Source organism: Quercus lobata, chromosome 10, assembly GCF_001633185.2.
Source record: "Quercus lobata isolate SW786 chromosome 10, ValleyOak3.0 Primary Assembly, whole genome shotgun sequence".
NCBI classification, from domain to species: domain Eukaryota; kingdom Viridiplantae; phylum Streptophyta; class Magnoliopsida; order Fagales; family Fagaceae; genus Quercus; species Quercus lobata.
In genome coordinates, this window is record NC_044913.1 from 704,612 (window position 1) to 721,077 (window position 16,466).

Here is a 16,466-nt window from a genome sequence, read left to right on the forward strand (position 1 = left end):
TCGGATTTGTAATTAGTGTATAAATGAATAATTGAGAGAATGTGATCGTAATTCTCATTAATGCAGTGAAATAATACGTCTCTGTTTTATATACAAGAATTAGCTAACTAACTACAACGGCTACAATTTTCTAATATCTATTGGTATGGATCATAAGCAAATTTAAAAACAATCTGCTATTGTGATTTGTGAGAGGTCATACTTGTTCTGTGTTTGGCATATTAATTAAAATCTATTTCACGATTAGAATTCCAGTTTATTATTTCTTGAATTAAAAATTTTTGGCGGGATATTAATTGTTTTAGGTAAGGATATTAATTGTTTTAGGTAAGGCGGTTTCCATTTGCTCCCAAGTTTCTCTATCTAAAAGATTCATGCATAAGATATAGAACCACGTTTCTATATAGAACACCATTGGTATTTTATTTTTATTATTTTTCTTCCTAATCAACATATTCAGTCCAGTTGATTAAGTATTAATATATTAGTAGAATATGAAGTCTCCTCTGTTCGTGGTACATATTAGTGGCTTGAATTTAACCAACAAAAAATTGTATGTCAACTGTTTTGAACCTCTTTTTTTTTTTTTTTTAAATTTAATGTGAATAAGAATATAAGATCACAAAAAATAGCTAATAACCATCTCCATCCATTTATTATTATCATTATGTATATTTTAAATACGAGAGAATTTTCTTCTCAAAAAAAAAAAAAAAAGATAGAATTTAACTTATGCCTTTATATCATCAAGTAAGATATCAATTAGTTTTTATGTGCCGGCAACGGGAAATTATTTGATTCTCAAAAAAAAAAAGTTTTTTTTTTTTTTTTTTTATGTATATGGAGTTTGAAATTTGAATTCCAAATTTCTTACTTGATAATAAGAGACTTTATTAGTTAAACTAACCGGAACTCACTGTTTTTATATAATTTTCGCTATTATATATATGTTCTATGGTTCCAAGTAGAACCTTCAATTAAATAAAAAATAAAAACTATAGTAATACCCGGTGACTTAAAGTCAGAGTTAGACCTATTCCATTTCAATGATCCTTTGAATTTTTATTTTACTCCTATTTTTTTTTATTTTGATACACGTAATGAATGATGAATGATGATAGCCAATCAAAGTTCAGTCTAGAATACAATGCACAATTGGTCAAATTAGAAAATAGAAAATTGAAATGCATCCAAATGAACTAGAGTATATTGATTCAACATTAGTGTGCCTAGATGACTTCCCAAATACAAACACTAACAATAAAATCAATGTGTGTCAAAATCTAAAATCAATGTGTGTCAAAATAATTTAGATTTTGACACTTGCACATTCATGAACTTTTGGTTGCACACTAGTATTGATTGGGAAAGATTTTGTGCCAGAGCATCACACATTTTCAATTAATTTGAATGACAATTTCCACAATATATTATCAAGTGGAGAAAAAACTAGAGTATATTCAACCTTGGTGTGCTTGGAAAGAAATTTGTTCCTAGTGAGATATTTTCTAAGAAAATTGTGCCTAGCACGAGGAAGACTTCCAAGATAGAAACACTAACAAGACTTTCTTTTTAACTTTTAATACATTTACCCATGACGCTCTAGTTTGTTACCTTATTCTACCTATGTGCAATATTGATGAAATTTCCAATGCTACTTATTTTAAAGTTTCATTTGGATATAATAATATCTTATTCAACTAAATTCAATCAGTTGATTAGGGCAATGCTTCATTTTTTTAATAAACTTTCTAAAATTAGTAAAAAGTATAACGACTTGGACAGTGGACACTGCTTCATCTGACCTTAAAATGAATTTGATTCATAATTAAAATGCAAAGCCTATTTCAAGGCATATTCTTTTTGGTAAGCACGCACTACTTGTATATTATAAATGCTATCACCATTCACAAAGTTTGATGCTTTATTCTGCAACCCTCTTTTTCTAATGGAAATTGGAGGACCTTGCTTGTTGCCATTGCCAATGAGGCTACCACTTAGTTGATTCTGTAGCGGTTTTAACATTTGACTCTGCTACTACTTAACTGCAAAGTTTTTTTTTTTTTTTTGGGTGGGTAAGAACAAAATTATTTTTGTTTATAATTTTTTAAAGGGCAGGGTTTTTTTTTTTTCTTTTTTTTTTTTAAGTTTTATTATTGGTAATTTTTGTTGTTGAGCTATTTTTGGGGCTTGTATATTTTGTTTTAGATTTTAGATCAATAATTTTTTTTTTGGTCACTAAAATGAGGAAAATGCTAGAGCTACAAGTTTATATATATATATATATATATATATATATAAATTATTGATGTGATAAATGGTTACTGGCAAATAAAATAATGGTGAGTGATGGGCCCATATGCGAACCAATATGAATTTGCTACCAAAACAGTTAATAAAAATGTTGTAAAAAAGTTTGTGAGTATAGCATTACTCTTAAAAAAATCAATGATATTGTTTAAGGGAAACAAAATATAATTTTATAAAACAAAATTGCTAAAATTAGTACACATACATATACAAAATTGCCAATGGTGGTTCTGTCCTGCTTATGAATAGCACTCCTTTTGCAGCTTCAACTCTAGCCTTTGTTGCCTAGAATTACAGTACAAATAAAACCCAAAATATATGGAAATTTATCATCATGGAGCCAATACTAAAAACTAACATTTTAAATGAGTAGTCACAACTCACAAGGAACTAGAATTGAAATCTCAAATTCTGAGTTTTTCTGTGGCGCCATATGGAACTAAACCATCTTGAGAAAGCAATTTCTTGATAAGTTTGTTCACATATTTTTTAATATTTTGGAAAGTCTTAAAATGCTATGATTTCATTCAACAAATCAACTAATTAGTTGTAACGTATAACTTATATGTCCAGTAGCTTATTTTGATTAGTGGTTGATTGATTAATAATAATAGGGATCTGTTGTGTTAATTCATCAAGTAGTTCAATGTGTGGCACTTTGAGATCCCTTCCCTGCCTATAAAGTATCTCATGATATCAACTTAAAAATGAACATTGGCTTGATTGTTTGTTTCATCTCATGTTTGAAATATCAGAGATAGTCATGAAGGGATTTACCTATAATTTTTTGCATTTTTAGAGAAAACAATAAAAATAAAAGATAAAAGATTTTTTTATAATTCCAAGGGCATCCATTAACCAAACTTTTTTTTTTTTGTAATTCCAATAAACTGTATTTGCCTAATGATCCCATTAAATCTTGTCCCTTTTTCCACAATATTTCAAAGTAAAATCCAGCTAAACCCCATATTATTATTATTATTATTATTATTAATGTTCTATCCTTCGAAGTAGTATCACTTTAAAAAATAAAAAATCACTATAATAAATACAGTCACTTTTTTTTTTTTTGAGTAAAAAAATACACGGCCACTTAAAAGTTAAAATCAAAGTGGGACATATTCTATATTAATGATCCTTGAATATTTGAATTTCTTTTTGATAAAATAATGAATGATGATGACAAATCAAAGCTCCGTGTAAAATAAGTTGCAGTGCATTTTTCTCAAGTTAGAAAAGTGTTTGTAGCTGAAATGGTACCTCTCCATGCACAAAGTGCTTAGGGGTCTAGGGGAGAAATGATTCAAGATGCGGAGTTAGCAACATATTGTAATTATCTCTCAAAAAAATAAAATTGATATATGTATCCAAAAATGAACCTATTAATGTCCCACAAAATTGTCACATATGCAAGACTCACTGAGTCAATGCTTTACGCCAAATCCCTAACGTGTGGTACAAATTTAAAGCATTAAAAACCGATTAAGCTCAAGTCAACAAACAAAAAGTTAAAATCAAAGTGGGACATATTCTACATTAATGATCCTTGAATATTTGAATTTTTTTTTTTGATAAAGTAATGAATGATGATAACAAATCAAAGCTCCGTGTAAAATAAGTTGTAGTGCACTCTTCTCATGGTAGAAAAGTGCTTGTAGCTGAATTGGCATCTCCCCATGCATAAAGTGCTTGGGGGTGTAGGGGGGAAAGGGTTCAAGCTGTGGGGTTAGCAACATATTGTAATTATCTCTCAAAAAAGGAAAATTGATATATGTATCCAAAAATGAACCTATTAATGTCCCACAAAATTGTCGCATATACAAGACTCCCCAAGTCAATGCTTTACACCAAATCCCTAACGTGTGGTGCAAATTTAAAGCATTAAAAACCGATTAAGCTCAAGTCAACAAACAAAAAGTTAAAATTAAAGTGGGACATATTCTATATTAATGATCCTTGAATATTTGAATTTTTTTTTTGATAAAGTAATGAATGATGATGACAAATCAAAGCTCCGTGTAAAATAAGTTGCAGTGCACTTTTCTCAAGTTAGAAAAGTGCTTGTAGCTGAATTGGCACCTCTCCATACACAAAGTGCTTGGGAGTCTAAGGGGGAAAGGATTCAACCTGCGGGATTAGCAATATATTGTAATCATTTCTCAAAAAAAAAAAAAAATTTTGATATGTGTATCCAAAAATGAACCTATTAATGTCCCACAAAATTGTCCCATATACAAGACTCACCGAGTCAATGCTTTACGCCAAAACCCTAACACGTGGTACAAATTTAAAGCATTAAAAACCGATTCAGCTCAAGTCAACAAACAAAAATTCCCGCCAACTCTAACAGCCTATCACCAAACAACATGTGGTAAAGTCTGTAACTAATATTTTGTTTTAAAGATTGTTGAATTTTAATACAAGTAATGAATGAGTATTTGACCAGTCAAATTACCGTGTAAAGTGCGTTGCACCTTCATAAAGATAGAAAATTGATATGTATACAAATGAACCTAAGGGCCTACAAATAGAGGGTCCCATCTATAAGACTTACTCAGTCAATCAATCTCTAATGTGTGGTTGAAATTGAAAGCATCAAACAAACTCCTCCAGCACAATACAATAAGATGGATGGATGGATGGGTCCGCTTCCTATAAATAAGTCCTATGCCATTGGTACCAGACACAACAAAATCATAAATCAGTTTTATTATTATTATTTTTATAAAAGCACGATGATGAGAATAATAATAGCTGCTACTTTAACCCTTCTCCTTTGTTTGCTCACTATTCATCCTCCTAACTTCTGCACTGCCCACTTTGACTCTGAGGTTCGTTGCATTGAAAGCGAGCGACATGCCCTTCTCAACTTCAAGCAACACCTTACAGATCCTTCTAACCGCCTTGCCTCTTGGGCTGCTTCTGCATCTGACGTGGATTGCTGTCACTGGGTCGGTGTTGTCTGCGACAACCGCACCGGTCATGTCCTCCAACTCCATCTCAGAACCTTTTATCCTCCGTATGACGAGCTTACTACTGATGAACAACAGGAAGCTCAATATGAAGCTTATAAGAGGTCAGTGTTCGGCGGTAAGATAAATCCTTCTCTGCTTGATTTGAAGCATTTGATTTACTTGGACCTCAGTTACAATGATTTTGGTGGTATTCAAATTCCCAAATTCCTCGGTTCAATGGGGAGCTTAAGATATCTTAATCTCTCCAATGTGGGATTTGTGGGATTGATTCCTCATGAACTTGGGAATCTCTCTAATTTGCACTATCTCAATCTTGGAGGTAATTATTATAATTATTTATATGTCAAGAATCTTCAATGGCTCTCTGGTCTTCCTTTACTACAACACCTTGATTTGAGTTCTGCAAACCTTAGCAAAGCCTCTGATTGGCTACAGGAGATAAACAAATTCCCTTCCTTGTTAGAGTTGCGATTGTCATCTTGCGACCTTTCTGGTTTTGTCCCACCGATACCCAGTATTAACTTCTCATCTCTCACTACCCTTGATTTTTCATACAACAGTTTTGAAAACACTTCGACTCTGTTTTGGGTCTTTGGTCTTCATAATCTGGTTTCTCTTGATCTATCTTGGAATCTGTTTCATGGTCCAATCCCTGTTCATCTCCAGAACTTGACTTCCCTTAGGCACCTCGATCTATTTTGGAACAATTTCAACTCTTCAATTCCCAATTGGTTGTACAGTTTTAGTCATCTTGAGTTCATCAACCTCGGCTACAATTATTTCCAGGGTACAATCTCTAGTGCCATTGGAAACCTAACATCTGTCATTAGCATAGACTTGTTAGGCAATAAACTTGTAGGAAAGGTACCAAGATCTTTGGGTAATCTCTGCAACTTAAGGGAAATTAGTTTGTCACACAACAAATGGAGTCAAGAGATATCTGAAATCTTTGAAAGTCTATTACGATGTGCTTCAAATGGACTAGAGATCTTAGATTTGTCTAATGCTCAACTGTCTGGGCCGTTAACTGCGGAACTTGGGCAATTTAAAAATTTGGTCATTCTTTCTTTGGGGTATAATTCAATTTCAGGTCCAATTCCATGGTCTATAGGAAATCTTTCGTCCTTGAGATCCTTGGACCTTGAGAGTAATCAAATTAATGGAACTTTCACTCAAAGTTTAGGACAGCTTTCAAAATTAGAGTCTCTGAATATTGGTTTAAATATGTTGGAGGGTGTGGTTTTAGAAGTTCATTTTGCCAATTCAATGAGATTGAAAACACTTGTTGCATCTCAGAACCAACTGACTTTAGAAGTAAGTGACAATTGGACCCCTCCTTTTCAACTTAACCATTTACATTTGGGATCATGGAATTTAGGGCCGAAATTTCCTTTGTGGCTCTGTTCACAAAGGCAACTTTTGACCTTGGGCATATCCAACACAAGGATTTTAGATGCAGTTCCTCCTTCCTTTTGGAACTTGATTTCTCAGCTCACTTATCTAAATATCTCTCATAATCAGATCTATGGAGAGATTTCACATATCCCAATGATTTTGTCCTATGATTCAATAATTGATGTGAGTTCAAATAACTTCACAGGTCCATTACCTTGTATATCCTCTCATGTGACCTTTCTTGATCTTTCTAACAATTCACTATCCGGATCTATTTCTCACTTTTTGTGTTACAAGATGAATGAGCCCAAAATTATGGAGTTCCTCAATCTTGGAAAAAATCTTTTATCAGGGAAATTAAGTAATTGTTGGATGATGTGGAAAAACTTGTATGCCTTAAATTTGGGAAAAAACAATTTCACTGGTAGTATTCCAACCTCCATTGGATCTTTGGTTCATCTTTCGTATTTGCACTTAGACAACAACAAATTCTCTAGAAAATTACCATCCTCTTTGAAAAATTGTAAGCAGTTGGTGACCATTGATGTTGCTAAGAATGATTTTGTTGGAAGCATACCTTCTTGGATAGGACATAGACTTTCAAGCTTGGTGATTCTTACCCTTCACTCAAATAATTTTCATGGTTACATCCCAAAAGAACTCTGTTCTCTAACTTCACTCCAAATTTTGGACCTTTCACATAATAAGCTATTTGGAAGCATACCTAAATGTGTCCACAATTTTAGTGCCATGGCCACAAGTAATAGTTCAGATTATCCCTTTTCTTTATTGCCCTGGTCATCAGATTATGTTTCTGTGCCTTTTGAAAGTCAATTGGTTGTGATTAAGGGAAAAGATCTTGAGTATTCCACTACTCTTCAACTGGTAAAAATTATAGACCTTTCCAACAACAATTTATCAGGGGAGATCCCTAAAGAAGTGATGCATCTCAAAGGATTACAGTCATTAAATTTGTCATTTAATATCTTGGCTAGAAGGATTCCTGAGAATATAGGTGATATGGGATCAGTGGAGTCTATTGATTTCTCAAGTAACCAACTTTCTGGTCAAATTCCTCAAAGTATGTCAAGTTTGACATTTTTGAGTCGGTTGAATTTGTCAAACAACAATTTAATTGGGAAAATCCCTTCAAGCACTCAGCTACAAAGTCTAGATGCATCCAGTTTTTTTGGAAACAAACTTTGTGGACCTCCACTTATTGATAACTGTGCTATAAAGGATGTACAACCTAACACTAAAAAGAAAGAATGCAAGGCTTTTAGTGGAGTTGATGTGGATTGGTTTTATGTGAGCATGGCACTTGGATTTGTTGTTGGTTTTTGGGTTGTATTGAGTCCTTTATTGTTGTACAAGCAGTGGAGATTTTTGTACTTTCAATTCCTGGATCACCTAGAGTACAAGCTTAGGGGTTTAGTGGCACAAACTTGGAAGCATTGTAAGTAAATGCTGTAAGATTCTTAATATTTAGTGCAAATATCATGTAATCATATTAATCAATAGTTTGATTATTTCTTTATCATCTTCAAGATGATTAATTCTTGTATTTCTTGCTAAATTCACTCCATTAAAATTTATGAATATGATGTTTCTTCTTGTGAACATCAACGACAATCCAAGTTGTAGTTTTATTATTCCTATAGATTAATGGTGTAAAATTACATTTTAGTTCATAAAAGTAATTGATTTATTAAAAGTAATATTCAATACCTTGCAATGATGCCCATTTTTTCTTTAGAGTCTCTTAGTGATCACTCTGTAAAGTCTCAATAAAAAAGACAACAGATTTTTGCATATCTAGGCAAACAAAAAATTCTCTTTGTTACAAATTGAAGGCTATTTGGTGGATTCCTTGCAACTAGTATCTAAGAAGGAAGCATAGGCTATAGAGGAGTGCATCTCGAAAGTCTACTTTGTCCCTGGTGAAAAATTCAACCTTTGATTTTCATTGGGAAATAGGTGATATGACACACAGTGTACTAGTATGCTATAGTTTTTTGGTTCAGAAAATTTCTATGTAGTTCCATGTCTTGTGACTAAACCTCTTAGATCACACTCATGGAAGGCATACAGGCCAATCAAGGAGAAATATTTGAAATCAAAGAAAATTTGAGAGAGAGGGATTGGATGAGGTGAGGTTCATGGTGGATGTGAATCTTATGGGGATTTCTAAAATGATCAAAGCAGCTTTTATCACCATGAAGAATTGGAGGGATTGTGGGTCATGTCCTTCCATGCTGGTCAGGTACGACATCCCAAAATCTAACTCAACTCTAAAAAGTGAATTAATAAATACATGTTATTCTTTTGTAATTTTGAATTTTGTGTCTCTACATAGGTTGGTATATACAGTTGCTTGGCTTATTCAGTGTGTATCTTTGGGCTTCGTGGTTTGATAGAGGCGTTGCACTAAGAGGTTTTCTTCCTTTGACCTCCAGGCATTGATACTCTTGATTTAGTTGAAAGGTATGGAAATTGAGTTGTCTATTTCCTTAATTATGCTGCATTATTCTTTTGAGTCTTAGTAACATATTGGTGACACATAGTGTTGCAACTTGCAAGTAACAGGCTTGGTTAGGAGCATGTGTTTAACTGTGACAATTTTTTTTTTTTTTAGGACTCCTAGCTCTTTACTGTGAGTACTTGCATATGATTTTGTATATCACATGCCACAATTGCATTCTAGGAACTGAAGGATTAAAATAGCATTTCTTATAGCTGCATTTTATTTAACATTAATGGCATGATAATTCTAACATAGTTAGTTAAGTTTTCTCTATGATAGATTATTGCCTGCTCATTTTAATAATATTTTCTTCAAGATGCTGATCGCTCCTCACATTGCTGATTTCTTTGCTCATCTAGACCAAAATGCTTCAACACAAGGTATATCCTATTGCATATTGCTTCGAATGAAAGCTGATTCTTTTCTCCTCATAACTGATTGATAAGGTTGTCTAACCGTATGTTTTTATGTAAATTTTACTTTTTTAGAATATTATTGTTTACCTTTTTCTTTCACCTTCCTCTATCTCCAGTGAATCCTTTGGTTAACTCTAAATATGGAGCAAGTGAAGATTACCCTGGTTGTACAGATTTAACACATACAAAAGCTATTTGAATCATGTAGGCATACTTGACTATCTTGTTCGATTGGCAAAGGATGGGACTTAGTTTGCTTTACTTAATTTTTTTTTTAAGAATTCCTGTGCAATATAATTAGGTGGAATGGTAATTATATTGGCAAATTTGGTCTAGGGTGCTCTGGTGTGCAGAATCATCTTCAGCTCTTTTGCACAAGACATTATAGTGATCAAGGAACTCTTGAAGCAGAAAGGAGGTGACTTTGACTATTGAAGAGATTTTCTATGACGTTTTTGAAGAGCTAGAGTTATATTAAGACAGTTTCAATATATATCAAAACTTAAGGTATGAATTGGATGATAAATTGTGTGGATTTGAGGAGATATAATTTGCTTACTGCTATCTAAAATTTTGATTCTTATCTGAAACTAAGGATGCAAGATTTGTTGGATGAAGATATGCAGTTCTTAAATAAAGAGAACCTTATGACTGATTTAATTGACTTGAATTATTTGGTAGAGTAAAATGATGAACATATGTAATTGGTATTAGTTGCCAACCACCTCTATGGTCATCATCAAAGGAGCTGCCTGTGTTCACTAGCAGTTAGCAGTAAAAGCAAAGTACAGATTTCAATCAGGCAACCTCGATGGTTCATCTTATTTGTTTTTTCTTCTACAAGATATCTAGGGTAAATCTTATCCTAATGCCTTGCTTTCGAAACCTAAAAAGCCAAAAATGAAAAATACATGAAGACCAACACAAAATAAGTTGTAAATGAAAATAAGGGGGGAAAAAAAAGAGAGGGACTCCCTGTCAACAATAACTTAACAATTATTTTAGGTTTTTTTTTTTTTTAATAAGAAAGACTTGTTAATTTCATCTTTCTCGAATTCCTATATGCTATATGCATGCTAGCATAGAACCCAACATAGAAGCAAAGTCTTTTTTATCTATCTTTATTTTGAATGCGTGATAGAATTTCACTGTCACAAAAGTTTATGAATTTTGACACTTACACCATTTGTTCCATTTCTGGTCAAGGTTTGCTTGTTAAGTTTTTGACTTGTCAACAATTTTTTTTTTTTTGTTTGCGAACGAGTTATGTGTAAAGATCTGGAGTCTAAATTAGTTTGTAGCAATGATCAATTCGTTGGCATATTTGATAAAGGCCTCTCATTTCAATGTTTCATTGATTTCAACCACAAAGGCACAAACTCATGCTCACTGCTGTGCCCATTCATGTGTCAAGACAAAGTTAATTACAAATTTGTTGCAGTCCATTGCTTTGAGTCAATTACCAATATGTTGTTGTGATGTTTGATTGAGCAGTAACAATAGTTGTTAATGTGTTTCCACGCATGACTCAGTGGCAAAAAGCATTACCTTCTCTGTGTCGATATCAGTGTATGTCAGCATGTGAATGTACTGAATCAGAGGTGCTTCAACTCATAGAGCTCCACTTCATTTAAAAAAAAACCTCTATAGAGGTCCATTTTGTTTTTATTTTTATAAGTTTTATAATTTTTTGGGTATAATTTTGCATTTCTTCATTGTCTGCATCACAGGTCAATAATCTTTAAAATCGCTAGGGAATACTCCAAGCGAGTTGAGTGTATTGGGAAAGGCGGTGTACAATTAGTCCTAAGTTCCTCCCAAGTAAAAAATACATGCACAACCATTAGTATTTTATTTGATATTTTCTTCCTAATTGACCAATTGAATTTAGTTAATTACGCTATTGATATATTCAATTGGAACTTTAAAATAAGTGGCATTGGAAGTTTCATCAACACTACATATTGGTGGGATGAATTTTACCCAAAATAATAATAATAATAATAATTAGCGTAATCTGTTTTTAACCATATTTTTGAATAACCTCACTAAAATTAATAACAAGCACGACGACTTGGACACTGCTTCTTTGACCGAATACCTTCTCTCAACTATGGGTCACTTTCAGGCAAACTTTGTTAGTTCCAATTTGATGTTATTTTACTCAACTGGATTAATGAAATTTTCAACCAAAAAATAAAAACCTCTATAGAGCTCCATTTTGTTTGTGTGCATGGTTTGTGTTTAATTATAGGTATATGGGCTTGATAGTTTTTGTTCAAATGACACATATTTTAATTTTTCTTCAGAAGAATTTAAAAGTTTTTAGCTTTTCTTGAATTTAGAAATGTTATTTGGATTTCGAATAAAATTTTCAGATTTTTAATTTAGTGTACGCTCTGTTGTGGATCAAATTTTAAGTTTATATGTAGTAGTAATAATCAACGACGAAGATTTTTAGATTTATCGGTATATTAATTTATTTTTCCTTTCCAATCTTTTCTACAAATTATAATGAAGATTTAAGTTCAAAAAATCAATCTCTTTTACTTTTCTTTATTCCCTTGGCATCTTGACTGATCTAAATCTTTTTCATACAAATCTGTTTTGCTGTAGGAAAATTACCAGCAAGCCAATAGTACAAATTGTTGGCTTGAGTTTACCAAAAAAATTGTTGGCTTAAAAAAGAACAAAAAATATTGTCAAATGTTTTAACCATGTTTTATGTGAGTAAACTATGACAAAATGCAAAAGACCCTCCAACTTAGGGTCACTTTCACACATACTCCGGTTGTTTCAATTTAATTTTTTAATCCATAGGACAAGTGAAGTTCTCATATTGATAATTTCTTCAGCTCAATGACTGGAAAAAATATAAGTAAAATGACTCGTGATAACTAAAAAAAAATTAAGTAAAATATAATATAGATATATATTTTTTTTCATCTTCTTCCTTTCTCTAACTTATCTCCTTCTTCCCTCTCATGAAACACACAAAATAGTAAAAGGCATTCTTGATAATAATCACAATTTTGGCTTTTCTTAATTAAAGAGAACCTTATAACTGACTTGATTGTCTTAAGTTTTTTGCTAGAGTAATATGTTGAACATGTGTAATTGGTATTAGTTGCCACCCTCCACGGTAAAGAATAATTTCTCATTCACAAGTAGCTATATTCAGGCAACATCAATAGTTTCATCTTATGTGTCATGTTCAGGGTGGTTGTGTTGCTCCCACAAGAAACTAACCAAAACTCCTGAGCTTGGCAATTGCTTTACCTTTTGGGTCAAGAATATATAGGGAACATCTTATCCTATTGCCTTACTCTCAAAACTGGAAAAACCAGAATATACCATAAAGACTAACACAAAATAAGAAATTGTGAAAGAAAATATTGAAAAAGGACTAGTGAAAAAAACGCAAAAAATTAAATGGACTAGTTATTTCATCTTTCTCTAGTTCTTATAAGCAAGCTGGCATAGAGTTTTTACCATACCAACACAAGTGCAAGTTGAGAAGTAATTTGAAACCACAGCATAATTTATCAATTTGTTAATTAACCAATTCTGTTACTTAGTTATTACCTGTTAATTACCACGAGCATAGTCACAAAGTATAAAATAACAAGCAGTAAAGAAAATAACACAAGATATTGAAAACCAATGGATTAAAGTTTGCAACATGAATCGCACTCATGACCCTAGACTCTATGCAGTAGATACTGACTGACATGAACCTATAATCGGCTCCAAGTTGCATGGATTCTTTTATCTTGAAAACCTTCTACAAACTGTGTCAATGACTCCAAGGACCGAATCCAATGACCACCTTGAAGATTTGATCTCCACAATAACACACTAGCAATAGGCTCTTGTGGCTTCAACCTTGATCAGCAAATAACAACAGAGTCTTGAGATTGATCTTCAATTCTCATTGGTTTTGGTGAAATTTAGGTTTTGATTTTCTTCTTCTTAGATGCAGAGCAACTCGGCAATACCTCAATTGTAGTTATGCTATAACATGTTTAGACATCGTGTTCAGTATTATACAGTGCAAACCCATGAGGTTTAACTTGGAATCATATTCTTTGCTTGGGAGGTAAAGCAATTAATTCCAAGTGCCAAGAGCTTTCTGGAATGCCATATCTCCCAATTCCAGGCACTCTAAAAGTAGGAATGCGATAGAAACCAAGCATCGCTGATTGGGAAACTGCATGCGTCAGATCAAACCCATCAAACTGTTTCTGGTGGAAGAAAGTCAGGCAACCCTTCACCTCCTCCAGCCTAACAATTGTTATCTCCTCCCTTTCGCATAAGTTTGATAGAATTTGGACAACCTGGCATTGGCAATTTTCATAATCAGAACGCTTCCATTTGCTATTCCAGTTCTTGTACATAGCCCAAATCTCACCTTTTATTGGGTAAATTCTGTAGAATGGCTCATCATTGCTTTTAACACTGTAAACTAAATAGGAAAACTGGGACATTTCAAGGTTGACACTAGTTCCACTAACTTTAAATTTCCCACAAACTATAGGTATGTTTTCTTTCTTCCAGTCAATCTCATCATCAAGAATAGGTAGAGGTTCTAGGAAAGTCAAACATACTTGGCTCTCATAAATTATATCATCTATTCTGGTGTATTGCCGTGGCAAAAAATCTTTTCCACTGTATACAGCCCATACCTGACCTGTGGCAAAATCATTTGAGGACCAACTGGGTTTCAAAAGTTTGTCTTCTGGAGATGACTTCAAGGAAGGAAGTCCTCTCAATGGAATAGATCTAGAAAAACTACTAGCATTCCCATTCTTTGGTGCCTTTTGGGAGTCAATCTCCAGACACATAATATCAGGCATGGGAAATTGATCAAGCTCAAACATCCCATCAACAACTTTATCGATTTCTCCACCCTTAAACCTATATGCTGGGACATTATGAGAGAATATATACAGATTATCTGGGGAGATATGGAAAGTGACAGGACTCCCTCCAATTTTTTATCTCTCAAAGATGCTTCTAAAACCATCTACTTGCACCAAACATGCACCATCTGCACCTAAATATTTTGAAAAATCTTTTTGAATTTCAACTAACTCAAATTTACATCCTTCAAAAAAACTAGAATTATGGGCCCATTCATGAAGGTTCCAATCCTTATATAGAGCCCAAATCTCACCTCTTTTGGGGTAAATATTGTTCATCTGTGACACCATGAATCCATGAGCATTTGTGGGATGAGACCATTGGCCAGTTTTCCCCATCATTCATCTCTGCATTCAAATCAAATGACCCACAAGCAACAGGTAAGCCAGCATCACACCATCGTCTCTCACCATCACTAATAGGGATTGGCTTTAACCATGTAACAAGAACTGATCGTGCTGAGTTGCAAGCAACTTGAGCATACCTAAAATTATGAGGGAGATTTGCTCTATATTGAGCACCCCAGATCTGACCTAACTTATAATGCTCATTTTCTATCATTCTCAAAGGTATGGTAGTCCTGACAAGGCCTTTTCTGTGCCAAAGATTCTGAAGAACAAGAAAAATTCTCCTCCAAACCGATTGGCTTTGATGTTGGCATATTTATCCGGCCTATAGAAAAATCTGTGTCTGCTCTAATGTTGCCTCTAGAATTCAAATCCTCAGAAAACTTATTGGATGGGTTGCTGACAAATAATTTTATCACATTGCCACTTAACATCAAGAGAATTTTGGAGTTTGAATCCCAAAGTTCCAATATCTTCTGAAAATATCGTAGTTGTTCTACAACTTCCACCCAAAATTTGGCTTGAAAAACCCCTCTCACACACAGAAGAGTTGTTAGCAGTACTTATTGTTTCCTTACTTGCTATATTTTGACAGGATAATGCTCTTATATTAAAAGATTTATAATCCTCCCTACATGCATTCCTTTTCAAATCATACGCAGAACGTTTCTCTCGGTTAGATAGCATGGAGAATGCATCCTCCACAAGTTTCAGAGCCAATTCAGTGCCAGGAAACTTTGTCTTGATAGGTTGTAACAATGTGTGGAGACTTTGATAACAAGATTTAACAGCATGAAATGTAGACGAAGGAAGCTGAAGAACCCCAGTAGTAATCAATTCCATAACCAGTAAACTTGATATTGGACGCAGATAGAATGTCACAGACAGCCAACATTGCGCCAATGTTATCAATTGCTGGAAAAAGCTTTTGTGCCATGAGTAAGTTATCCCTGGCACCAGTATGGTCATTACTAAGAATTTTTTGTTCAGCATCTCACTGTTCTAGAATAGCCCTCTTCTTATTTTGATTAATGTCTGGCATCCTCTATATATCGTCAAATTCAGTATCCAACTCCAAATGATCCCAAATTTAGTGATTCCAAATGAGCGGAGTATCAAAACTTCAATCAAAGTGATAGGCGGGATTGGCATCAACAATGAGGAAAATGTGTAACTTAAATTGTGGAAAATTGTCACTCACAAGAATTGGAAGAGATTCTTAAGGAAATATTTACCAACATAAAGCAAACAAATTTAAACATCAGTGTTTTTGGGCAGCCTATGGGAAACATCATCATTGTTTCCATGTGTATGATAAGAATCATCTTTGCAAAACCTCTATATCATGACTGATAATTTTTAAAATGATTGCTCAAATCTTAATTTGGGTCCAGCAATACAGTTACGTGCTTGTGGAGAAACACCCTAACAGAGGCATTACCAAAAAAAAAAAAAAAAAAGAATTATTGCAAGCTTACAAAACCATACAAAAAATTTCAACCCCACCAGACTGTAAGAAATTCAACGCAAAATTAAAAATTTAAAACCACCCAAAATTGCCTATCAGAAACCCCAC

General features: G+C 33.4%; 2 protein-coding genes across 2 annotated transcripts; one reads left to right on the forward strand and one right to left on the reverse strand.

The window, feature by feature from the left end:
- Positions 1–5,011: 5,011 nt before the first annotated feature.
- LOC115965522 (receptor-like protein EIX2) lies at positions 5,012–11,288 on the forward strand. Its single transcript, XM_031084765.1, has 2 exons — positions 5,012–8,943; positions 9,037–11,288. Exon 1 carries the CDS (start codon positions 5,046–5,048, stop codon positions 8,142–8,144), a length of 3,099 nt encoding a protein of 1,032 aa, XP_030940625.1. The 5' UTR covers positions 5,012–5,045; the 3' UTR covers positions 8,145–8,943; positions 9,037–11,288.
- Positions 11,289–13,250: 1,962 nt separating this feature from the next.
- On the reverse strand, positions 13,251–14,612 carry LOC115965524. Its single transcript, XM_031084771.1, has one exon. The coding sequence runs from the start codon at positions 14,498–14,500 to the stop codon at positions 13,700–13,702; it is 801 nt and encodes a 266-aa protein (XP_030940631.1). The 5' UTR covers positions 14,501–14,612; the 3' UTR covers positions 13,251–13,699.
- Between the last annotated feature and the right edge of the window lie 1,854 nt (positions 14,613–16,466).

Bases quoted from the DNA above. Each gene is read 5' to 3' on its own strand.
- LOC115965522 (XM_031084765.1), top strand. From the start codon at position 5,046: ATGATGAGAATAATAATAGCTGCTACTTTAACCCTTCTCCTTTGTTTG.
- LOC115965524 (XM_031084771.1), bottom strand. From the start codon at position 14,500: ATGTTTGAGCTTGATCAATTTCCCATGCCTGATATTATGTGTCTGGAG.